At 39.5% G+C, this 26,589-nt stretch overlaps 1 protein-coding gene across 6 annotated transcripts in view; it reads left to right on the forward strand.

The window, feature by feature from the left end:
• FERMT2 (FERM domain containing kindlin 2) overlaps positions 1-26,589 on the forward strand; it is a 95,967-nt gene that overhangs the window by 34,686 nt on the left and 34,692 nt on the right. For all 6 annotated transcript variants that reach the window (XM_055289338.2, XM_055289337.2, XM_055289339.2 and 3 more), the window contains exon 4: positions 25,479-25,613. In XM_055289338.2, the coding sequence (XP_055145313.1) occupies positions 25,479-25,613 (135 nt within the window). The remainder of the gene's footprint in view (positions 1-25,478; positions 25,614-26,589) is intronic.

The raw sequence follows: 26,589 nt of genomic DNA on the forward strand, positions 1-26,589 counted from the left end.
TTTAATTCCAAATAAAGAACTGCAGTTTTTTATTCATGTTAAATTTTTGAATTATACTAGTAATTTATAAATACATTCTGTTGTAAAAGAATCAGTGAATATAGACATACATAGTAAGCTCCCCCTTCCCCTAAGTAATCATTCTTGACAGTTTGGTGATTTTCTATGCATTTATTTATCCATACATATCGGATTTCTTTAAATAAATAGGAGCATTTTATATGTATTTTTTAAACTTAGTAATGTCTTAGAGATCTTTCTATGTGTTACAAATTCTTTTAAGCTATAATTCAGAGTATAGACATACTATTACTTTACATCCAATTACTTCTTGGCCTTTTTGGCTAAGATCAAGTATAATTTATAACCACATTTCCCTGTTAGTGATCAGTTAGGTTGCTTCACTCTTAGAGCAAATGCTGCAACATTTTCAAATGTTTTAAATACTGCTGAAAACGTGAAAATATTTTAGTTGAGCTAGCGCCAGAGTACCCAATCTTCCTTGCTGGTGTCAGCATCCACACTCACTGCTAGAGCCTGTGGGCAAATGCTGCTCCTGTACTATGTCCCAAGCACTGGCCTGGGGACAGTATGGAGGTGCTGGGACCACCTACCTCTTAACCCAGAGCCCTGCCTGCTGCTTATGCTTGTAGGCTTGGAGCTTGGAGGAGTCTGAATCCTCACCCATTTCTTGTGTTTAGTTTGGGCTGTGGCTTCCCTTAAACCAATACCAACTTTTTTCTGTCTTTCAAGAATCACTCATTATTTACCCTCTTACTGTAGTTTCCTGTCTCCTAGCAATGTTATGGATGTTCATCTTCCCTCCCCACCTACAATTTTTAAATATCTTTTGCTGTCATTTCTGGGGATTTGGGATGTAGGAGGGGAGATACAGGTAGATTCACATTGCCTTTTTGATCTGATGCCCTTGAAATTTTTTTTTATGTGAAACAGGTTTTTTATTATTATTATTAAAATAGAGAAAAGTACAAAGAATACCAAATTCCCATTATCTAGAATTAATAATTGTTGATATTTTGTCATTTTGTCAAATGACAAATATGACTTGAAGTCAAAGTAATACTGGTAAAATTCTTGAGTCTCATTATCCTAACTTCCCTTTACAAAGCAACTACTATCATAAGTTCAGTGTGTATCCAGTACTGTAAAATACACAGACACACACACACACACACACACATCTCTGTGTGTATATATCCATAAACTGTATATGTTATTGCCATTACCACGTAGGTATTTTCTTACTAAGTTTTGTACGTGTGTGCAAGAATTTCTCTCGAGTATCCACCTAGAAGTAGAAGTAAAATTGCTGTGTTTTAAATATATACATAATTCATTTCAGAGTACTGTCAAATTGTCTCCCAGTTGGTTATACCAGTTTATATTCCAACTAGCCGTGTATGAAAACCCATTGCCGCAAATCCTCACTAACACTTGATTATGGTCTGTTTTGTTGTTTTTGTTTCCAAGAGAAAAAGACAATATTTCATTTTAGTTTACAAAGCCAAATGTGTTTTTAAATAATTATTAGACATCTAAGTTCCTTCTTTTATTGTTTATATCATTTGTCCATTTTTGAGAAATTAACAAACTTTAGTTTTTACAGGAGTTGTAGGTTCACAGCAAAGTTGAGCAATCAAGTACAAAGAATTCCCACATCCCCTCTATCCTCACACATGCACAACCTTCCCCACTCTCAAAGTCTGTACCAGAGTGGTACATTTATTATAACTGGTGAACCTACCTTGACATATCATTATCACTCAGTGACAGTAGTTTACGTTAGGGTTCGCTTCTGGTGTTGTACGTGCTGTGGGCTTGGAAAAATACATACTCATGTGTATCTACTGTTGCGGTATTGCACAGAATAGTTTGACTGTCCTAAAAATCATCTGTGCTCTGCCTATTCATCCCTCTCTCCTCATCACCACCACTCATCCTTTTACCTAGTTTTGCCCTTTCCAGAATATCGTATGTTTGGACTCATACAGTTTGTAGCCTTTTCATATTGGTTTCTTTCACTTCATAATAGTCATTTAAGTTTCCTCCATGTTTTTTTGTGGCTTGATAGCTTATTTCTCTTTTTTTCTTTTCTTCTTCTTCTTCTTTTTTTTTTGAGACGAGTCTCGCTCTGTTGCCCAGGCTGGAATGCAGTGGCGTGATCTTGGCTCACTGCAACCTCCACCTCCCGGGTTCAAGCAATTCTTCTGCCTCAGCCTCCCAAGTAGCTGGGATTACAGGCACCTGCCACCAAACCTGGCTAATTTTTGTATTTTTAGTATAGATGGGGTTTCATCATGTTGGCCAGGCTGGTCTCGAACTCCTGACCTCAGGTGATCCACCCACCTCCGCCTCCCAAAGTGCTGGGATTACAGGCGTGAACCACCAAGCCCGGCCAGCTCATTTCTTTTTAGTGCTAAATAATATTCCATCGTCTGGATGTGTCACAGCTTGTTTATCCACTCACCTAACGATATCTTGGTTGCTTCATTTTGAATAAAGCTGCTGTAAACATCTGTATGCAGGCTTTCAAGTGGACATGTGTCTGTTCGTCCATTCTTCTTTTGTTTTATCGTTCACCATTGATTTGTAGTTCTTTATAAATTCTAATATGTGCTGCAAATAATTTCTCCTGGTCTGTTTAATGTCTTAAACCTTTGTTCATGATTGATTTTATTTACTTTTTATTTTTGTCTTTTTTGGTCATGTAGAAGTTAACATTGGTTTGTGTTTTTAGGGTATTGTTTAAAAAAGCTATTCCTATTTTGAATTACAGGTATCATCTATATTTTCTGCTAGTACTCTTAGAGTTTTGTTTTTCATGTTTACTGCTTTTATCTACTTAGAATTTACTTTTGTGTGTTTTGTGAAATACAGATGTAGTATAGCATATTTTAGGAGAAAATGCTAGCCAACACTGTTTATTGAATTGTCTGTTATTTCTCCACATTAGCATAATGTCAGCTCTATCATAAACCAAAATTCCATGTTGTGTGGATCTGTTTTTGTATGCTCTGTTCTTTTCCATTGATCCATTTATATGTCCTTACATGGATAGTACACTGTTTGAATTTCTGTAGCTTCATAATAAATGTCTATATCTGATAGAGCAAGTACCTCTTCTTTGCTGTTTTTCAGAATTGTGTGGGTTGATTTTAGAATTGTATGTTTCTATATGAAATTTGAAAGTTTGTTAATTTCCAGGGAAAATTCCATAGTAATTGATTGGAAATGCATGCATTAATGTTATGTAGATCTTACCATTCATGAATAAAATCTGTCTCCTTTTGTTGAAGTCATCTTTTTTGCCCTTAAATCACATTTTGCCTAGAAAGATATTGTACTTTTTTAAAAAAAGTTTCTTCCGGGGGCTTTATACTTTTTCTAATTGGATACTGCTATTAGGAATGCTGTTTATTTTTTTCTTATAATCTAATATCTGATACCTTACTGAACTCTTTGATAAATTCTGATAATTTATTGATTCTCTTGGATTTTCTTATTTTTTAATTTTTATTTATTTTTTGTTATGTATTTATTTTGAGACGGAGTCTCCCTCTGTCACCCAGTCTGGAGTGCAGTGGTGATAGCTCACTGCAACCTCCACCTCCTGGATTCAAGTACTTCTTCCGCCTCAGCCTCCCAAGCAGCTGGGACTACAGTTGCACACCACCATACTTGGCTAATTTTTGTATTTTTAGTAGAGACGGGGTTTTGCCATGTTGGCCAGGCTGGTCTGGAACTCTTGACCTCAGGGGATCCGCCTGCCTCGGCCTCCCAAAGTGCTGGGATTGCAGGCATGAGCCACCATGCCCGGCCTTCTCTTGGATTTTCTATGTAAGCAATCATGTCTCTTCTAAATAATAACTTTTCTCTCTTCCTTGCCCATTTTTATACATCTTATTTCTTTATCTTATGGTATTGGATTAAACCTCTAGTACAGTATTGCATAATAGCAGTAGTGATGACTATTGTTGTGTTGTTCCTGACTTGAAATGCTTTTAACATTTGACCTTCAGTTTAATATTTGTTGTTTAGGGGGAGATCTTTTCCTGTTTTGTTTTGTTTTTTTGCTTTTTGAGGTAGTGTCTTGCTGTGTCACCCAGGCTGGAGTGCAGTGGTGTGAACACAGCTCGTTGCATCCTTGACCTCCTGGGCTCAAACAGTCCTCCTGCCTCAGCCTCCCAAGTAGCTGGGACCACAGGCATGCACCACCATGCCTGGCTAATTTTTGTATTTTTTTTTTTTTTTTTTTTTGTAGAGACAGGGTCTTGCTATGTTACCCAGGCTGGTCTTTAACTTCTGTGCTCAAGCAATCCACCTGCCTCGGCCTCCCAAAGCAGTAGGATTACAGGCAGCAGCCACCACACCTAGCCTGTTTTTTGTTTTAATTACTAGTGCCTTTAACTCAAGAATGCATGGGAATTTTAACCAAATGGAGCTTAGGGAGTGACTTGCCCAAGATCACACAGAGACAGACAAGAACCTACCTATGTGGTTCTTGTCACTCTCTGGGACAAGAATCTGGAGCTCCTTATACCTTACTTCCTTATACCTATCTTCACTGGCATGCTGTCATCAAATCTCATAGCTTTTTTCCTATAAAATGTTTTATGCATTACTTCTTCATTCCACACTCTGCTGTATAGAATGAAGTTAGATGTTGAGAAGATTTTCAGGTTGTTACACTAATACTGCTCCACCTTCCTAAATATATCTGTAGTGGGTGACTGGTCTTTCATTATTATTATTACTACTACTACTACTACTACTACTGTTTTTGGCTGCATGGCATCTGAACTTCTGGCTCTGTGTTTTGGAAAGGTCATACCTTATGACCTTTCCAAAATGTGAGACAAAGCCCACCTCCCTCCTACAGAAACCATAAAGTCCAGATAGTTGTTTCCCAACCCTCCTCATAGATAGAGTGCAGGCAGTATGGCCAAGTCTAGGTTACATGCACATCAGAAAATGTCTCCTAGAGCTTTGAATCAGGAACTCGTGACTCAAGCCAGGATAACAAATACCTCATTCTAGTGGCATAAGTGGCAGCAACATCCAGCTTCTGAGGACAGAGAAGCCATATCCAGTGAGAGTGCTCATCCATGCATTGAGTATATTGGCCCACTTACTCCCCAGGGATCTCATAGTGCTAGAATTTTGTGTTTGCAATGTTTGAAATTTAGATTACAAAAAGATACTATATAGTAAGCATATCTACTTTATCCCATTTATGTTTAAATATCCACCTAGAGATACACTCAGAGGTATTTCACTAGAATGTTGGCAGAGGTTATCTCAGGGTGATATTTCAAGTATGTGCTTTTTATCCCCAATTGTTTTTTATACTTTTGCGATTGTTATGTTGTTGCTGTTTTTAACAATTTAATATGTAATATTTGTATAAACAAGAAAAGAAAGCTATTTTTCATTCAAGGATCAAAACCACTTTTAGCTTTTTATGTTTTTGTTTATCTCTAGAATGTAAACTTCTAAAGTCAGAAACATGCCTTTCCATCTTTGTATTCGCAGCATAGGGCATGACCTGAGAGAACATTAATTGAATGAATAAGAGGAAAAAATGATGGAATAAAGAAATAAGGATCAGTTAATCCTATCACTGGGATCTAATGGGAAGTAATGATCTATGGCCAGGCATGGTGGCTCACACCTGTAATCCTAGAACATTGGGAGGCCGAGGCAGGCAGATCACTTGAGGCCAGGAGTTCAAGACCAGCTTGGCTAACATGGTGAAACCCCATCTCTACTAAAAATACAAAAAGTAGCCGGGTATGGTGGCACATACCTGTGGTCCCAACTACTTGAGAGGCTGAGGCAGGAGAATCGCTTGAACTGGGAGGTGGAGGTTGTAGTGAGCCAAGATCACACCACTGCTTTCCAGCCTGGGCGACAGAGTAAGACGCTGTCTCAAAATAAATAAATAAATAAATAAAAATTTAAAAAAATTAAAAAAGTAGTGATCTGTTAACGGGATGTTCAGGGAATTTCTGCTTCATTGGGTAGTGACATTATATTTCCTCTAAACAGTCTTAACAGCTGTTAAGGGTCTGTGAACTGTCAGTATTAATGGGTAGAAATTTACATAATATTTTGATAAATTATAAGACTAAAGTCTTTCCTGCAGAAAAGAGAGGGTCTTAATGAGTGGTGATTTTATTTGTAGATATATTAGAGAATACTCCAAGAACTAAGGCACTTGATTATGAAATTGTCCAAAACAAAAGGGATTGTGCTTTATAGACTAGTCGTGCTTACATGAAGGAGCAGATACCAAGGGCACAGATTTCAGAAATCTAGGAGGTACATAAAATTTAGATGATCACAGTATTTGGTGAGAGTCCAGGTACTTGACATGTGTGAATAGACAGATGTCTTCACATGCTGGCAGCACGACAGGGAAGGGGGGTATCTGATAGCAGGCTTTGTGCTGCAGTCTACTTAACATCTTGAAGAATTGGGGGTAGGGTGGGGGTCAGTATCACAGAGCAGGGTTCCTAAGATGGGGTCTCCATTTGGAGGAAACCAGGAGAAAAGCTAGGGCATAAAGATCCAGTCAAATAGTTATACAGTTGAGGTTTGGCTACAGAAATAAATAAGAAAACAGCTAATTGGTCTTAAATAATAATGTAATATATATTTAATAAATGCATATTTAATACATAATTTAACACTGTTATTGCTGTAAAATGTTCCTTGGAAGTCTATAAAATTTTCATATGTGTGTTAGAAAAGAGGGAAGGGTATTTGATTGGCCAAGTGATTAAACTGTGTTGGCAAGCTCTGGCCCGCAGCCTGCTTTTTTTTTTTTTTTTTGAGACAGAGTCTCACTCTGTCACCCAGGCTGGAGTACAGTGGCGTGATCTGGGCTCGCTGCAAGCTCTGCCTCCCGGGTTCAGGCCATTCTCCTGCCTCAGCCTCCCTAGTAGCTGGGACTATAGGCGCCCACCATCACGCCTGGCTAATTTTTTGTTTATTTAGTAGAGACGGGGTTTCACCGTGACCAATCTCCTGACCTCGTGATCCGCCCGCCTCGGCCTCCCAAAGTGCTGGGATTACAGGAGTGAGCCACTGCACCCAGCCTGCAGCCTGCTTTTGTGTAGCTCAAGAACTAATCATAATTAGGCTCTTACATTTTTTAATGGTTAAGTAAAATTAAAATAATATTTTATGCTGTGAAAATTATAAAAATTCAAATTCCCATGTTCATAAATAAAGTTGTATTGGAATACAGCTACGTTCATTGGCTTAGGTATTGTCTGTGGTGGTTTTTGCGTTATAGCAGCAGTGTTGAGTGGAGGTGCATACCCTAAAATATTTACTATCTTTACAGAAAAAGTTTGCCAGCCCCGGAATTACATTATGGGAAACATTAGCGGTTTATTTTTTTTTTTTTTTTCACCACTGAAACTGAACACTGAAGTGACAGTATATAACTCTTCCCAGGAATAATTAGGGTTTTTTCTGTTAATTATTTTAGATTACTTGATTTTCAACCCAAGTTATTAAATATTTCCCTTTAATTAATTTAACTCTCTTGTATCTACTCTTGTGGCTTGTGCTTACTTACTGTATGAGCAGTAGAATCAAAACTAAGAAAGATGAGGACATTTCCATTGCTACCAAAATATATTGTTACCTAAGGTTGCCAAGTAAATGTGAAGGGTGTGCCAAACACTGAAAAAGGACAGTGAGGTAAGACCAGCAGAACACTATTTAAAGGGAAATACCTACTTTGGCTGAACACTGACATCATTTCCAAGCTTTTTATTTGGTAAAAATTATCTATCTTTTATCATTTAAGTCTTGAGAAAATGCTTCTGTGTAATAATTTTTTTCTTCCAAAAACGCACTTTCAGATCAGTGCTTCTGTGTAATAATTAAATGAAGTTTTTGTTGCATTTTCCTTTTCTTTTGGACAGAAAGACTGTTGTCAAAGAACATCATTTTTTTTTTTTAATGTAACGTATTCTGGCACGCAGGCTTCACAAATGAAGAGCCTTCTTAAGAGGAAATGAAACTTTTTCTCCCAAAATCTGACAATGAACAGAGAGCTACTATAAAATAACATTTTGTGTTTAGAGCTTGTTACCATTCTGTGTTATCAATAGGACATGTCATTTGGGTCTTTCCGCATTAGATACATGCTAATTCATTCCTATTTTTTCTCTTTCTGTTCTAGCCTTGTGAAAAAGAATCTATTTGTTAGGGATAGAGAAGCACAAAATGCTGGTGGAACAGAACTCAGATCGACTAAAGCTCAGTTGTGTTTAAAAAATTTTTGTAATTATAAAAGTGATTTAGGTAAATTAAGCTGTACATAAGGACTCTGTACAAAAGCTTTTAGTGGTAACAATAAAGATTGGATTTTTATTTATTTTATTTTATTTTATTTATTTTTGAGATGGAGTCTCTGTCACCAGGCTGGAGTGCAGTGGTGCAATCTTGGCTCACTGCAAGCTCTGCCTCCCGGGTTCACACCATTCTCCTGCCTCAGCCTCCCGAGTAGCTGGGACTACAGGCGCACTCCACCACGCCCACTTAATTTTTGTATTTTTAGTAGAGACATGGTTTCACCATGTTGGCCAGGATGGTCTTGATCCCTTGACCTTGTGATCCACCCACCTTGGCCTCCCAAAGTTCTGGGATAACAGGCATGAGGGATTTTTAAATAAAGATGAAAAGGAAACGAAGAATCACTTAAACTACTTTTTTGTACTGCAACCTCCACCTCCCGGGTTCAAGCAGTTCTCCTGCCACAGCCTCCTGAGTAGCTGGGATTACAGGTGCACGCCACCACACCCGGCTAATTTTTTTTGTTTTGAGACGGAGTCTCGCTCTGTGGCCCAGGCTGGAGCGCAGTGGTGCAATCTCGGCTCACTGCAAGCTCCGCCTCCCAGGTTCACACCATTCTCCTGCCTCAGCCTCCCGAGTAGCTGGGACTACAGGCGCCCGCCACTACGCCCGGGGAATTTTTTGTATCTTTAGTAGAGACGGGGTTTCACCCTGGTCTGGATCTCCTGACCTCGTGATCCGCCCACCTCGGCCTCCAAAAGTGCTGGGATTACAGGCGTGAGCCACTGCGCCCGTCCCGCACCCGGCTAATTTTTGTATTTTTAGCAGAGGTGGAATTTCGCCATGTTGGCCAGGCTGGTCCTGGACTCCTGACCTCAAGTGATCTACCTGCCTCAGCCTCCCAAAGTGCTGGGATTATAGGCATTAGCCACCATGCCCAGCCAGAAATCTAGATTTAACAGTGCCTTAAACGAATAAGAGCCTTCTTTTTCACATAAGGAGTTAGTTGAGAAAATGAAGTGGTTGCTGGAACTGGATTCGTTGTTCAGTTGTGTCTTTAAGGACAAGCTCTTTCCATCCCTCAGTTCCTCACCCCTCAGCATGTCAGGTTGGCCTCATGATTGTAAGATGCTTCCTAGAGCTCCAGGCATACGTGAGTTGAGTTGCCCTCATCTGAAATTTGAAATGCTCCAAAATTCTAAACTTTTTGACTGCCAATGTGACATTCAAAGGAGATGCTCATTGGAGCATTTTAGTCAGGTTAGGGGTGCTCAACCTGTAGCTGCATTCAGGAGGCACCTCTCTCTTCCACCTCTCTCTCTTCCACACCTGTGTCCTAACAGCAAAGCAAAACATCCCAGAAGCCCCCCTCACATTCTCCTGGCCCACCTTGGGCCATATGGCTTCCCTTAGCTGCAAGGGAGACTGGGAAAACATGAATATGACTTGACTTTTCCAGTTTCCTTATACTAGCCGCAAGCAGGAGGGCTGAGAAATGGCAGGTCAGTTAGCCCATCAGCAGACCTGCCACATGCCCTTTTAAGTATCTAGTCAGTCAAACTGAGCAATAGAGCCAGGAGTTTAAAGAAATAAAAAATGAAATTTTTATTAAGGAGAGGACCCAAGGGGCGTCTTATAAGCTGTGTCCTTTAATTTTATTTATCCTTTTGATCAGCTTTGTTAAGGTATAATTTAAGGTAAAATAATCATAATGGCAAAATTCAGTGCATTTTGACCAGTGGACCACCAGCAAGATGTAGGACAGTTCCCTCATGCCCCTCTGCTGGCAGTCCTCTTTACCCTTCTGACCTCTGCCAACCACTTAGCTGCCTTCTGCCACTATAGTCTTGCCTTTTCTAAAATGTTATATAAATGGAATCCTACAGTATTTGGTCTTTTCTGTATGGCTTCTTCCACTTAGCATAATGCTTCTGACCTTCATCCATGTTGTGTGTTACCAACTCCATCTTATTACTGAGTAGTACTCTGTTGTATGGATATACCATAATTTGTTTATCCACTCACCAGTCGAAGGGCTGGGCCCATTATTTTTAAAAAAAGCTTCTATGACCATTCACTTACAGGTCTTTGTGGGAACATAGGTATTTACTCAAGAGCAATAAAAACTACAGTAGGTTGGGTCATATGGTAAGTGGATGTTTCACCTTGTAATAAACAGTCAAATTATTTTCTAAAGTGGCTGTACTATTTTGCATTCTGCCAGGCAGTACTTGAGAGTTCCAGTTGCTCTGTGTCCTTGAAACATTTTTCAGTTTGGGGTATTCTAGCAGGTATGAGAGCCTATCTCCTTGTGGCTTTAATTCGCATTACCCTAGTGACTAATGATGTTGAGCATCTATTCATGTGCTTAATTGCCACCCATATAATGGTGAGGTGTCTGTTTGAATCCTTCACCTGCCGTCTTTTAAATTAGGCTGTCATCTGATTGTGTTGTAAGCATTCTTTGCATATCCCAGATACAGAAATTTTATTGGATATGTTTTGCAAATATTTTCTCACAATCTGTGGCTTACCATTTCATTAACAGTGTTTTCTAAGAGCAAACGTTTTCATTTTGGTGAAGACCAATTTAAGATCTCTGTTGTCCCATTTCTTTTCTGTTTCCCTCCTTTCTAGTAGATTAAGGGGTTTTTGGTGGGGTTTTTTTTTGGGGGAGGTAGTTTTGATTACATTCATCTCCACTTGTGAATTACTAGCTATTACGACCTTCGTTTTGCTATTTTAATAGTTGCTCTAGGGTTTACAGTATATGACTTTAACTTATTCAGCCTACCTTCAAATAACATACTACTTCACACATAGTATAATAACCTTACAGCAGTTTAGTTTCATTTCTCCCTTCCTGTCCTTTTTGTGTCATGTATTTTACTCCTGTATATGCTAAACCCCACAGTACATTATTTTCCCCCTAAAGCAATAAAGTATTTAAAAATGAGCAAAATGGCCAGGCGCAGTGGCTCACGCCTGTAATCCCAACACTTTGGGAGGCCGAGATGGGCGGATCACGAGGTCAGGAGATCGAGACCATCCTGGCTAACACGGTGAAACCCCGTCTCTACTAAAAATACAAAAAATTAGCCAGGCGTAGTGGTGGGCGCCTGTAGTCCCAGCTACTCGGGAGGCTGAGGCAGGAGAATGGCGTGAACCCGGGAGGCAGAGCTTGCAGTGAGCTGAGATTGCACCACTGCACTCCAGCCTGGGCGACAGAGCCAGACTCCGTCTCAAAAAAAAAATTAAAAAAAAAAAAAAATAGCAAAATGGTCTTTCATATCACATATTTACTGTTTTTCAGTGCTCTTTATAAGTATCCTTTCCATGCAGTCTCCTTTTTCTTCTACCTGAAGAACTTCATATGCCTCTCTTTATAGTGCAAGTCTACTGGTTATGAAGTTTTGACCTTTTGTTTATAAAAGTTTTTATTTGGTCCAGGCACAGTGGCTCATGCCTACATGTAGTCCCAGCACTTTGGGAGACCAAAGATCACGTGAGCCCAGGGGTTCAAGACCAGCCTGGGCAACATGGCGAAACCCCATCTCCAAAAAAATACCAAAAAATTAGCTGGGCATGGTGGCATGCACCTGTAGTTCCCGCTGCTCAGGAGGTTAAGCGGGGAGGATCACTTGAGCCTGGGAGGCAAAGGTTGTAGTGAGTCGAGATTGTGTGACTGTACCCCAACTTGGGCAACTAAGGGAGACCCTGTCTCAAAAAAAATTTTTTTTATTTTGCCTTCATTTTTGAAAGAGACTGCAGCTGAGAGAAGATGTCTAAACCCCCGCCCCCCACCACCACCACCAATAATTGATGTCCCTCAGTTGTCTTCTGGTCTGCATAATTTCAGAGAAGTCTGTTATTGTTCCTCTGTATGTTTTCTGTCTGCCTTGGAAGATTTTATCTTTACCTTGGTTATCAGCAATTTGATTATAATGTGTCCTGAAATAGTTTTTTTAAGATTTATTCATATCTTCGAGTCCATTGATCTTTCTGCTGCTAATCTGCTGTTAATCCCATCCAATGCCTTTTTCATTTGAGATGTATTTTTCATCACTAGAAGTTTGATTTTGGCTTCATTTTTATATAGATTTTTCATTTTTCTCTTTATTATGTGTGTTTTCCTCTAGTTTCTTAAACATATGGAATATCTTTATATAGCTATTTCAGTATTTTTTATCTATCATCTGAGTTATTTGTGCTTCCCCGCCCCCACCCTTTACTCCTGGCTATGTGTCATTATGCGTCATAGTGGCTGGATTGTTTTGTATTGAGTAGTCTTGAATTTTTTTCTGATCACCAAATTACTTGGACTTAGTTGGATTCTTTTGCTTTGAAGCTTTATTAGGGTAGACCAGAGGCAACATTAGCCTTAGGACTAATTTAGCCTCATTATTGAGGTCATAGTCTTCTGGGGATTCTTCTCTGTACTCTGTGTAGAGGTCTTTCTGCTCTCCTTGACAGGAACATTAACTCTTTTAGCCGTCGGTTCTTTCCACAGTCTCTGGTAGCTAGACTCCAGGAAACACCTCTGTAGACCTCCAGAGCACTCTCTGTGGAGCTCCCTTCTCTGCTGTCCCCTGCCCCACACATTCTAGCCACCTTGTCATCCCTGAATGCCATCCCAGATCTCTCAACTCTGCAAGACCAGGCCCCATGCGCCCCTCCCCTGCCCATAGGCAGTAAGCTGGTGCACTCAGCTCATCCTTTTGGTCTTTCTTTTGTGCATCTTGTTGCCTAATGTCTGAAAGTGTTTCTTTTTCTTTTCCTTTATTTCTTATTGTTTAAATAAAACAGGAGAGTAAATCAAGTTCCTGTTACCCCAACTTACTTGAAATCCTTCATTCTTAATTTTTCCTAGATTTTCTTCTAGCTTTGCATCTTTCTTAGAAAGCCATCATATGCTCATTGAAGCATTATGTATAGTAACAAAACCATTTCTTTAACCAAAATTTTAAACTGAACACGCTCAAGGCTGAACTCATGGTATTCCTTTCCAAATCTCTGTGCTCCCTCTTCCCTCCTTTCCGCCCTTCCCCCAAGCAATCATCATAGTAGTAAAAGGCTCTTCCATCCCAGGTACTCATACCAGATACACGGGAGAAATCCTTAGCATTGCCCTCTTCCTCACCTACACATCTCATCACCTCAAAATGTTCGTTTTGCCTTGAGGGATGTGTCTTCAGTCTTTCCACGTCTCTCCATCTCCACCCTCCACTGCTCCGGTAGTCCATTAGCCAGCACCTCTTCCTGCTCCAGGAGCCTCCTAAGCAGTCTCCTTCATCCATTCTTGTGCTTTCCAATGCATTCTTTATTCAGTAAGCAGAAAGATTTTTGAAATTATTTTTTAATCAAAGCAATAAATGCTGAATTAAAGTAAATAAGGCTTATACCATGAAACTACTTTCTTGCCCGATTTCTCCCCAGTGCTTGCTTGCATTCCCTACCACTTTCTACTCTTTTACTGTTTCTGGCTTTTATTTTCATAATTCTAAATACGTGCTTATACTGTTACTTCCTGATTTATCAATTTTAGGTATCTGTTGATGTTTTTCCACTTAACCCTTTCTTTTCTTTTTTTTTTTTTCATTTTTTTTTGAGATGGAGTCTCACTCTTTCCCCCAGGCTGGAGTGCAGTGGCGCAATCTTGGCTTACTGAAACCTCCACCTCCCCGGTTCAAGTGATTCTCCTGCCTCAGCCTCCCGAGTAGCTGGGATTACAAGCGCACGCCACCACACCCAGCTAATTTTGTATTTTTAGTAGAGACGAGGTTTCACCATGTTGGTCAGGCTGGTCTTGAACACCTGACCTCAAGTGATCCACCTGCCCCGGCCTCCCAAAGTCCTGGGGATTGCAGGCATGAGCCACCTCACCTGGCCTCAACCGTTTCTTCATTATTATAACTATTACAATTTTTGGCTGAATCACTGTCATTGTTTACATTAACAAAGCAGACATTTTTACTTCCTGAGCCAAAATGTGTATTTTTACCTTTCCTATCTCATATGCCTTTTTTTTTTTTTTTCCTCCTTTTAGAGATTGGGTCTCACCATATTTCCCAGGCTGGTTTGTTTCTTTCTTTCTTTCATTCTTTCCTTCTTTCTTTTTTTTTTTTTTTTCGAAAGAGGTCTTGCTCTTTCACCCAGGCTGGAGTGCAGTGGTGCAATCTCGGCTCACTGCAACCTCCGCCTCCCAGGTTCAAGCAAGTCTCCTGTCTCAGCCTCCGGAGTAGCTGGGATTATAGGTGTGTGCCACCATGCCCAGCTAATTTTTTTATTTTTAGTGGAGTCAGGGTTTCACCACGTTGGCCAGGCTGATCTTGAACTCCTGACCTTAGGTGATCCGTCCACATTGGCCTCCCAAACTGCTGAAATTACAGGCATGGGCCACCATGCCCAGCTTACTTTTTGTATTTTTGGTAGAGATGAGGTTTCACTATGTTGGCCAGGCTGGTCTCAAACTCTTGACCACAGGTGATCCACCCACCTCGGCCTCCCAAAGCACTGGGATTACAGGCGCCAGGCTGGTTTCTAACTCCTGGGGGCTCAAGCAATTTTCCCATCTTTGCTTCCCAAAGTGTCGTATATCTTTTTTATCATTTGCTGCTTTTGCAACATGTATCTGTTGCTGATTCGTTTACTTTCTGTTATTCTCCTTAATTTTCAACATGATCAAATACATTTTCGGATTATAGTCTCCCCACTTTTCTTTTTTTCTTCCTAGACATCCTCTTGCACTCTGGGGTGAATATTTTCTTGGCCAAGTTGTACAGTCACAGCCCTAGGATTTAGCTTCAGCATTATCTTCTCTCTTGTATTTGATCTTTGATTTCAATCTGTTCACTGATTTGAACACTGATTTCCTCAGTGTTGATTTGCTCTCTTATTTTGGTGGAATATATTCTCCATCAGGGTAGTAAGAAAAAGGTGAATAGGATGTAAATTTTTGAGATACTATATTTGTCTTTATTCTGCCCTTTGATAGAATTGTTGGATCAAAAATTATTTTTCTCTCAGAATTTGGAAGTCATTGTTAAATTATCTTTTGGCTTTCAATGTTGCTATTAATAGTCCTGGTAGTGTTTTCTTTTCTTTTCGTTTCTTAGGAGACAGGGTCTTGCTCTGTTGCCCAGGCTGGACTGCAGTGGCACAATCACAGCTCACTCTAATCTCTAACTCCTGGGCTCAAGCAATCTTTCTGCTTCAGCTTCTTGAGTAGCTGGGACTATAGGTGTGCACCACCATGCATGCCTGAATTTTTAATTTTTTGTAGAGATGGGGTATCACTACTGGTCTTGAGCTCCTGACCTCAAGCAGCCCTCCCACCTTCATCTCCCAAAGTGCTGAGATTACAGGCATGAGTCACCATGCCTGGCCTCCTAATAGTGTTCTTGATTTTTATTTTTAATCTTTTTGTAGACTGCCTTTTCTCACTGGAAACTTTTAGGATGTTTTCTTTTCCCTGCCATTTTGAAATTTTGTAACAACATGCCCTGCCTGGTTAGGGTTTTATTTTCATTCATTGTGCTGGAGACTTCTGACCAGGGGATATTTCTTGTATTTATGCGGAGTTGTTTCATAATATTATTTCCTTGATAATTTCCTCCTCTTTGTTTTCTCTGTTCTCTCTGTTACTGTTAGTCAGACATTGTTCTTGGATTGATCCACTTGCTTGACTTTATATTGGAATTTTTTTTTTTTTTGGTGGCTATCACATTTTAATTTTCAGTGTTTTGGGTTTGTTTTTTGTTTGTTTGTTTTTTGAGACAGAGTCTTGCTCTGGCACCCAGGCTGGAGTACAGTGGTGTGACCTCAGCTCACTGCAGCCTCTACCTCCTGGGTTCAAGTGATTCTTCTGCCTCAGCCTCCCAAGTAGCTGGGATTACAGGCACTCACAGCCATGCCTGGCTCGTTTTTATATTTTTAGTAGAGACGGGGTTTCACCATGTTGCCCAGGCTGGTCTCGAATTCCTGACTTTGGGTAATCCACCCGCCTCGGCCTCCCAAAGTGCTGGGATTACAGGCATGAGCCACTGCGCCTGGCCAGTTTTCAGTGTTTTATATTTCTATCTGGATGTTTGTTATACAGGTATTCTTAAATATATTTAAGATTTGTGGACTTTATATAAGTTATACTTCAACAGAATAGTGAAAATAAATGGAAAGGACCCTTCCCCCTCCGTTGTTAATATCTAAAGTCTCTTAATCTCTCTTTTTTTTTTTTTTTTTGAGACAGAGTTTTTCTGTTGTTGCCCAGGCTAGAGTGCAATGGTGCGATCTCGGCTCACTGCAACCTCCGCTTCCTAGGTTCAAGCAATTCTCCTGCCTCAGCCTCCCGAGTAACTGGGACTACAGGCACACGCCATCATGCCCAGCTAATTTTTTGTATTTTTAGTAGAGACAGGGTTTCACCATGTTGGCCAGGCTGATCTTGAACTCGTGACCTCAAGTGATCCACCCACCTTGGCCTCCCAAAGTGCTGGGATTACAGGTGTGAGCCACTGCACCTGGCCTCATTGTTTTTTATCCTATTTTATCTCTTCTCGATGTCATTGTCTTTTTCTCAGCCTCTTCATTAAGCACGTTGTGTTTTGTTCTCTGTAGTCTGCATTGTGTCTGTTTCTCGTAAGTTATTTTTCTTTTTGTTTGGTCTCTGTCTTGCCTGTTAGAAGGTTTGTTAGTGTTGCATTGCTGCCATAACAAATTACCATAAATTTAGCAGCCTGAAACAACACGAATTTATCTCATAGTCACTGTAGGTTAAAGGTGTGTACACATGGCTCACCTGTGTCCTCTATAGACTCTTAAGTGGCGGAAGTTAAAGGGTCAGCAGGGCTGCGTTCCTTCCTGGAGGCACTGAGAATGAATTTTGCTTGGTAGAATTTGGTTCTTTGTGATTGTAAGACTAAGGTTTCCTCTGCCTTGTCTGCCAAAGGTCATTCTCAGCTCCTAGAGGCTCTCCACATTGCTTGTGGCCCCCTTCCTCTATCTTCAAAGCCAGTAACAGCAAGTCAAGGTCTTCTCTCTGTATTTATCTGACCACTCCTTCTGTCTCATCTCTCTTCTGCCTGCCTCTTCTGTTCCCAAAGCCTCATATGATTACATTGGGCTCACCCAGATAACCCAGGTTAATCTCCCTAAAATCAGTTGATAAGTAATCTTAATTCATTTGCAAAAACTCCTCACAGCAGTACCTAGATGGGTATTTGTGTAACCGTGGGTAGGGATCTTAAACCTTCAGTATTCTGCTCACCACAGAAGCCTTTCTCAAGTGTCTAGTAATCATTGGCTGGCTGTTCTTATGTTTAATACTGGGATACTTTTTTTTTTTTTTTTTTTGAGACAGAGTCTTGCTCTGTCGCCTAGGCTGGAGTGCAGTGGCGCGATCTCTGCTCACTGCAAGCTCCGCCTCCCGGGTTCAAGCCATTCTCCTGCCTCAGCCTCCCAAGTAGCTGGGACTACAGGCGCCCACCACCACGCCCAGCTAATTTTTTTTTTTTTTTTTTTGTATTTTTAGTAGAGACGGGGTTTCACCATGTTAGTCAGGATGGTCTCCATCTCCTGACCTCATGATCCACCCGCCTTGGCTCCCAAAGTGCTAGGATTACAGGCGTGAGCCACTGTGCCCGGCCTGGGACAGTATCAGTACCTAATAGGAAGCTCTGTATTGGATGGAGCTTAGCTCATCATCCCTCTGTAAGGTATTTAGACATATTGAGCAAGCCTTTTCAAACATCAGTATCTCAAAGATCTTTTTCCCTAGGGCTATTCAGGTTCGTTTGTAAAGGATCCTAAAGGGTATGTGTTTGTGGAGTAGGTTACCTGAGTTTAATTCAGTAATGGAACAGGAAAGGGATGTTGGGGCAGACTAAATTTTTTCAGGTCGTCTATCTGTTTTCTGTGCCTCAGTTTGATGATTAGAACAGTGAATCAGGGTGTTTCCCATTGGTACCTCGTTCTACAAACACCTTGGTTTTTATATTTCTCCAGTTTACAAAGTTACTGTTCCATCTGACTTCTGCCTCCCAAAACTTTTCTGAGATTTCTTATCCGATATTTTCTTCCATTTTGGGGGCCCTTATAGGTTTGTGTTTTCTTTATGTTTTACGTGATTTTGAAAAGGAGTGAAAATAAATGCACATATTCAATATACTTTTTTAATCAGAAACGCTTTATCTTCCCTGAGAACCCTTCTTTACCTCAGTTTCTCAATTCCTCACCCTCATGCTTTTTTATATGTATAGTATTTATATAGCCTGTGTAGATTAGACTAGATTCGTCTTCTGTTTAATAACATGATAATTATAATGAACATTAAATTTCATTGCTATCGCTGGGTGTAGTGGCTCAGGCCTGCATTCCCAGTATTTTGGGAGGCTGAGGCAGGAGGATTACCTGAGCCCAGGAAGTCAAGGCTGCAGTGAGCTGTGATCACACTAACACTACTTCATTCCAGCCTGGGTGACAGTGAGCCCCTGTCTTAAAAGATCATTGCTATATATTCTGTTATAGAGGTTCTGGAGCATTGCTTTGTGTAGTGCCTCATAAATGCTAGCTTATCCTTATTGAAATGTAAAATTGAGCATAAATTAGTATAGGATTTTGGTATGGCCATTTTAAAGTTTTCATGTCTCACAGTCCTCTGGGTATGTTTTATTTTGGTATAAATCTTGTTTAATTACTTATGCCCTTCTCCAGCCCCACTCTTACACATTTAGAAATCTTAAACAGATTTCTAAATCTATTAATTACTTCTTGATACAAGGCATACAGTAAATCAATAAGTCCTAAATCCTCATGTCAATGAAATAATCAGTATCTTAATGTGGAGAGTTAGGTTTACTTTGTTATTGTTGTAATGAAATGAAAACCACTTTTTCACACTTCATATGCAGCCATTGGCTACCAAGTTCCAATATGGAACTACTTACCATTAGAAAAATAAGAAGTCATTCTTGCTACCCTTCATTCTCTCCCTTCCCTAAGCTAGTGATTATCAAGAAGCTGGAAGCTAGGTGCATTGGCTCACACCTGTAATCCCAGCACTTTGGGAGGCTGAGGCGGGCAGATCACTAGGTCAGGAGATCAAGACCATCCTGGCTAATACAGTGAAACCCTGTCTCTACTAAAAATACAAAAACTTAGCTGGGTGTGGTGGCAGGCACCCGCAATCCCAGCTACTCCGGAGGCTGAGGCAGGGGAATCGCTTGAACCCGGGAGGCAGAGGTTGCAGTGAGCTGAGATTGCGTCACTGCACTCCAGCCTGGGCGACAGAGCAAGACTCCATCTCAAAAAAAAAAAAAAAAAAAATCTGGAATCAGAATTGCCTACAGAACTTCTATAAAACAAGGTGCTGGAGCCCTGAGCTACTGCAAAAATCTGGGGATATGGTCCCGGCATGTATTTTTAATATTATTATTATTGATTTTACAAGCAATTCTCATGGGCCCATCTAGTTAAGAACTGCTTTATCTACTTAAGACAGACAGAAAAGCTACTTAATAATATTCTTTTACTAATGTAAATATGCATATTAATATACATTTAATACTACCTGGTTTGTGAGCCAGACAGAAAATGACCTGGGAACAAAAATACATTTGAATCATGTAGTACCGTGACTCTCAAACCTGGGGGATATGCCAGAAACATTTGGGAGAACTTATTGAAATATAATGCTTGCCTTACTGTCTCCCACTAAATAGTGCCTGTGGCGACTTTGTTAGAAGCATATCATATCTCAGGCATGAGATTTGTTATATAAGGATTTGTTACTTATCCTTCAATACTTTTTAGATTTTTCACCACATACTAGTACTTGATTTACTTTGGAGAAATGAATGGGTGAAGAGAGAGATTACCACCACCATCCTGCCTCCACTTAATGTTGAAGCAGTGTAGACAACTGCTTATTCAGAGGCTTGGAATTTTCTAATGCCTTTATTTTATCCCAGTATGGCCCCAGTGGCATTTAAAGCTGAGGGTATGTTGTGAATTAAAAGTAGAATTCATAAACCATTAGATCTCTTCACATGTTAAATCTTACTCCTTTAAAAATAACTCTAGGAAGTAATGATGCAGTTGTATTAGATAAATCTTAGGTTCAAAGGATATACTTGAAATCACTTCTGAGTTTCTGAACCTACCTAATTATAGTAATTATTGCTAATCCATGAAACCCCAAAAATTACATTTAAGGACAAGTGGGTTAACTTTATATCTTAAATATACAAGAATGAAGAAAATATTTGATTTGTAATTGTGTAACTTTAGCTGAAAAATGCTGTAGTATGTTTTTTAAAAAAATCAGATATGCCTAGATGCTTTCAAGAAAGTGGCAGAATTTAAGGAGCAAGTATTTACTTGTTAACATGATTTCTGCTCTTTACTAGATGTACTTACCCCAAATTTATTAATAATTAAAGAGCAGTTATATTCACCTACTCTGTGGTCACATATTCGTTCAGGATAGTTCTTCTGTTAATTCCATTTTCAGGTTTCAGAAATCGATCAGAAAATAGCCTGTAAAATATAGGACAAAATAAAAACCTAGTTATGTCCCAGAGTGTTTCTTTCTTTTTTTTGAGACAGAGTTGCACTCTCGTTGTCCAGGCTGGAGTGCAATGGCATGATCTCAGCTCACTGCAACCTCCACCTCTTGGGTTCAAGTGATTCCCCTGCCTCAACCTCCCGAGTAGCTGGGATTACAGGCATGTGCCACCATGCCCAGCTAATTTTGTATTTTTAGTAGAGACAGGGTTTCACCGTGTTGGCCAGGCTGGTTTCAAACTGCTGACCACAGGTGATCCACCCGTCTCGGCCTCCCAAAGTGCTGGGATTACAGGTGTGAGCCGTCGTGCCTGGCCGGGTATTTCTAAGAGTAGCATTCAAATAACCAACAGAAAACCTGACCAAAACCCATATACTTATTACAGTAATTTATTTGGACTTTTTATTTAAACATGGACAATGTTTATATAAAAATTTTTTTTAAAAAAAGAAGGAAGTCCAGTGTGGTGTGCAGCAATTGCTACCATGTTAATTTTTACATGCAAATTAACTTTGATTTGAAGAAATTTTACCGAAAAATGAGAAAAGGAAGAAAATATATATAAATTACTAAAAACACATGAGAAGATGTACGTTACTACTAATCAAAGACATAAAACAAGAACATATATCCATCTTGTTCCATCTTTGCCTTAAAATTATTATAACCTTTAATCCAGTAATTCTACTCTAGTGAATTCTGAAATAAAATATGGAAAAAGGTGGAGATAGATGTTTGTAGAATTATTGAATATTATTTATAATGGGCTCAGTATTAGAAGAATTATTAAATTATGATTTATTTACATAGAATATTATGCAGTGGTTAAAATGATTTACTAGTCATATTTCATCTTTTATGAACACATTTTATTTTTTGCCCTGTCTTATGGTACTGAAAGAACACATTTTAAATGATTCAGTTATTTATATTTTTTTTTAGGGGGGGTAACTTCCAAATTTCTACCATGGTGTGTGTGTGTGTGTTTTGTTTTGGAGATAGTTTTGCTTTGTCACCCAGGCTGGAGAGCAGTAGCCCAGTCACGGCTCACTGCAGCCTCCAGGCTCAGGCAGTCTTCCCACCTCAGCCTCCTGAGTAGCTGGGACTCTAGGTGTGCACCACTATGCCTGGCTAATTAAAAAAAAAAAAAAAAATTTGTTGGTAGAGGAAAGGTCTTCCTAGGTTGCCCAGGCTGGTCTTGAACTCCTGAGCTCAAGCAGTTCTCCCACTTTGGCCTCCCAAAGTGCTGGGATTACAGGCGTGAGCCACCGTGCCAGGTCTCTGTTGTTAGCCGTTTTATAATTAGAGGAAAAACATTAAGACACAAATACTTACAAAGCATTTGTTATGTATCATTTAATTAATGCAACTACCTCCTGAGGCACTATTCTCATTTTAGATGAGGAAACTCAGACACCGACAGGCCGAGTAGCTTGCCCAGAGTCACACAGCTAATAAATAGTGGAACTAGGATTTGAATCTAGATAGTTTGGCTGTGTGCTTCCACCTTAAATTGTGCCTCATCAACTCTGTAGCAGCATGGTAGGATCCTAGTTTCAGGTCCCCTACAAACAAAAAGCTTTCTGAATTTATAATATTGGGTTGAATCTAGTGGATGTCATTGGCTCCTAAAGCTGTAAACTGCCACATGTAAAATTTTGATTTAGTAATTAGCAATCTATAGCTTTACAAGTTTTGCAGTGATATGAATTGTGTTGTCTATTCTCTTCATACTCTGGCATATAGTGTAGTGCTGCCAGACATTGTGATACACAGTCACATGCAGCATAACAATATTTTGGTCAACGATGAACCACATATCCAGTGATAAGATTATAATGGAGTTGAAAATTTTCTGTCTCCTTGTGATGATGGAGCTTTTGTAACATCATAGTGCAATTACTTTATTTTTTAAATAAATTATAAAAATAAGTACAGTGGCTCACGCCTATAATCCCATCAGGGAGGCCGAGGAGTTTGGAGACTAGCCTGGGCATTGTGACAAGACCCCATCTCTACAAAAAAATAAAATGAAATTGCCTAAGGACACATTTCTCAGAACACATCCCCATCCTTAAGTGACACATGACTATAGACCTATTGCTTCTCCTTTCTGCAGCTTTTCTTTTTTATTGTTAATTTTTGGGTTCTTCATCGTTTTACACTGTTTTTTAATTAACTTTATTGTAGTATAGTATAATAGATACACAATAAACTGTATCCGTTTAAAGTGTGAAATTTGAGTTGTGACAGATATTTATACCTCTGAAACCACCACAATCAAGATTCAGAATATTTCTGTCACCTGTCAAACTTCAGCTACCAGCAAATTGATCTGCTTTCTGTTACTATGGATTTGTTGGCATTTTCTGGAATTTTATGAATGGAATGACATATACTCTTTTCTAATTCATCTTCCACTTAATATAATAAATTTGAGAGTCATTCATTTTATTGCATGTGTCAATAGTTTGTTTCTTTTTACTGATTGGTGAGTTGTGTTCCATTGTCTAAGGAGTATACCATTGGTTTGCAAATATCACATTTTTGTTTATCCATCTGGGTTATTTTCAGTTTTGGCTTTTATGAATCAAGTTATTACAAATGTGCTTTTCATCTTCTTGGGTAAATAACTAGGGGTAGAATGTCTTGAGTTGTGTGGTACATGTATGTTTATACAGAATTGCCGAGCTGTTTTCAAAAAATTGTCTCATTTAATAGTCCCACCAGCTACTTATGAGAGTTCAAGTTCCTCTTCACATCCTCACTGACACTGAGTAGTACGTCTTTTTAATGCTGGCCTCTCTGATGTATGGATACTGCTATCTCATTTTGGTTTTAATTTGTATTTCCCTGATGACTGATAATGTCAAGTATCTTTTCATGTGCTGCTTGGTCATATTTCTTTGATGAAGTGATTGTCCAGATCTTTAGTTCATTTGTCTTCTTGAGTTTGGGCTCTTTATATATTCAGAATACAAGTCTTTTGTCAGATATGTGTGCTGCAAATATGTTGTCCCACTATATGCTTGCCTTTTTGTTTTCTCAACAGTGTCTTAAAGAGTAGGTACGTCGGGTTTTTTTGTTTTGTTTTGTTTTGTTTTAAATAAAGGGCAATTTTTTGTGGTTCCTTTTTTTGTGTGTCCTAAGAAATCTTTGTCATCTTATGCTTTCTTCTAGTTTCATTATTTTGCCTGTTACATTCAGAGCAGTGGTCATTTAGAATTAATTTTTGCTATTGTTATAAGGGTTAATGGTCATATATATATATATATATATATATACACACACACATATATGAATCATTGTTCAGCACTTTGTTGAAAAGATTTTTCTTTCTCTTTGAATTGCCTTGATACCTTTGTCAAAAAATTCTGATCACCCGTATGTAGGTCTGTTTTTGGGGCCCTCTTCTGTTTCATTCATCTGTACGTCTTATCATTTAGCCAGTAAGTGCAGTGTCTTGATTGATACAGCTTTATGATGTCTTAAAATCAGTTAGTGTAAGTCGTCCAATTTTGTTCTTTTTAAGAATGTCTTTGACTATTCTAGGATTGTTCTCATTTTCATATAAATTTTACAATCTGTCAACTTCTACAGAAAAGCAAATTGGAATTTTGACTGGCATCTCATTAAATCTTTAGCTTAATTTGAGGAGAATTGACTTCTTAACAAAATTGAGTCTTGGAATTTGTGAACATGGTGTGCAGTATATATTATATGTGTGTGTGTGTGTTTACTTGGGTCGTTTTTAATTTTGTTATTTTCATTTAACCATTTTCCTTGTTATCAGACTTCTCAAATGAAAATAGATCAGAAACTTGTAGCCATTTGATACAGGGCAGAATATTTGAATCAATTAAAATTGGAGATTTGGGGCTGGGCATGGTGGATCACGCCTGTAATCCCAGCACTTGAGAGGCTGAGGTGGGCAGATCACCTGAGCTCAGGAGTTCGAGACCAGCCTGATCAACATGGAGAAACCCTCTCTCTACTAAAAGTACAAAATTAGCCAGGCGTGATAGCACATGCCTGTAACCCCAGCTGCTCAGGAGGCTGAGGCAGGAGAATCGCTTGAACCTGGGAGGTGGAGGTTGCAGTGAACCGAGATCGCTCCCTTGCACTCCAGCCTGGGCAACAAGAGTGAAACTCCGTCTCAAAAAAAAAAAAAAAAAAAAGGATTTGGTAATGATTTAAAAGTATCATTACATTTACTTCATTTATTATGTGTACCTTATGACATACAGAATGAGTGAAGGACATATAATATAAATCTCAACTTTTCTTCCAGTTTTAGATAAAAAATAAATATATAAATAAGGGCTTCTAATACTTTCTTTCCATACCCTAGTAGATTGTTATCTTTGAGGTCATTACATTTATTATATAGTTATGAATTAAGAATGCTTTGGGTAGTTTTTTTTAAGTGTCATAATCAGTGTTTTGCATGACATCAATGCCTGACACAACTCAAACAGACATACAGAAGGAAGTTACAAATTCTTATCTTGAAACAATAGATTTACTAAGTGTAAAATGTTTAAATTTTCCTTTGTTCTAGTAAAACAATCTATTTTATTAACAGATATCAGACACCCCGAAGAACTTTCTCTCTTAAAGAAACCCAGAGATCCAACAAAGAAAAAAAAGAAGAAGCTAGACGACCAGTCTGAAGATGAGGCACTTGAATTAGAGGGGCCTCTTATCACTCCTGGATCAGGTAAGACTTTTACCAAGCAATGGACTCAAAGTAAGAACTGTGGACTGTGTACCTTTGTCTTTCTGGTGGTGGGTAAATGGATCATGTAGGTCAGGAAGAGTGGTCAGGTTAAAAAACAAAATCTTCAATCAGCCAGGCGTGGTGGCACACGCCTGTAGTCCCAGCTACTCGGGAGGCTGAGGCAGAAGAATCGCTTGAACCCGGGAGGCGGAGTTGCAGTGAGCCAAGATCGTGCCACTGCACTCCAGCCTGGGCAACAGAGCGAGACTCCATCTCAAAAAAACAAAAACTCTCCCTCAGCATTTTTCTCTGTCCTGAAATCACTATCCAGTGTCAGTTTCTCTCATGTGCAAATCATCATGTCAGGTGTTAATAGTTGAATCAATAAAGAGGAAGCCCAGTTCTCTTGTTCAGAGAGTCAAAAAGGAATAGTATCATAATTGGACTCAGGCAGAAATTGGAAATTTTTTAGTATTTAGGTCATGAAAACCACCACTATTTAGTTAATGCATTATTCCTTAAAACCTTACTTAAGGCCGGGCGCGGTGGCTCATGCCTGTAATCCCGGCACTTTGGGAAGCCAAGGCAGGCGGATCACGAGGTCAGAGAGCGAGACCATCCTGGCTAACAGTGAAACCCTGTCTGTACTAAAAATACCAAAAAAAAAAATTAGCTGGGCGTGGTGGCACGCGCCTGTAGTCCCATCTACTCGGGAGGGTGAGGCAGGAGAATCACCTGAACCCAAGAGGTGGGGGTTGCAGTGAGCTGAGATCGTGACACTGCACTCCAACTTGGACAAGAAGAGCAAAACTCCATCTCAAAAAAAAACAAAAACAAACAAAAAAAAACAGCACCAGGCCAGGCACTATGGCTCACGCCTGTAATCCCAGCACTTTGGGAGGCCAAGGCAGGCAGATCACCTGAGGTCAGGTATTTGAGACCAGCCTGGCCAACGTGGTGAAACCCCATCTTGACT

The sequence above is a fragment of the Symphalangus syndactylus genome, chromosome 8 (genome assembly GCF_028878055.3).
Source record: "Symphalangus syndactylus isolate Jambi chromosome 8, NHGRI_mSymSyn1-v2.1_pri, whole genome shotgun sequence".
NCBI classification, from domain to species: Eukaryota; Metazoa; Chordata; class Mammalia; order Primates; family Hylobatidae; genus Symphalangus; species Symphalangus syndactylus.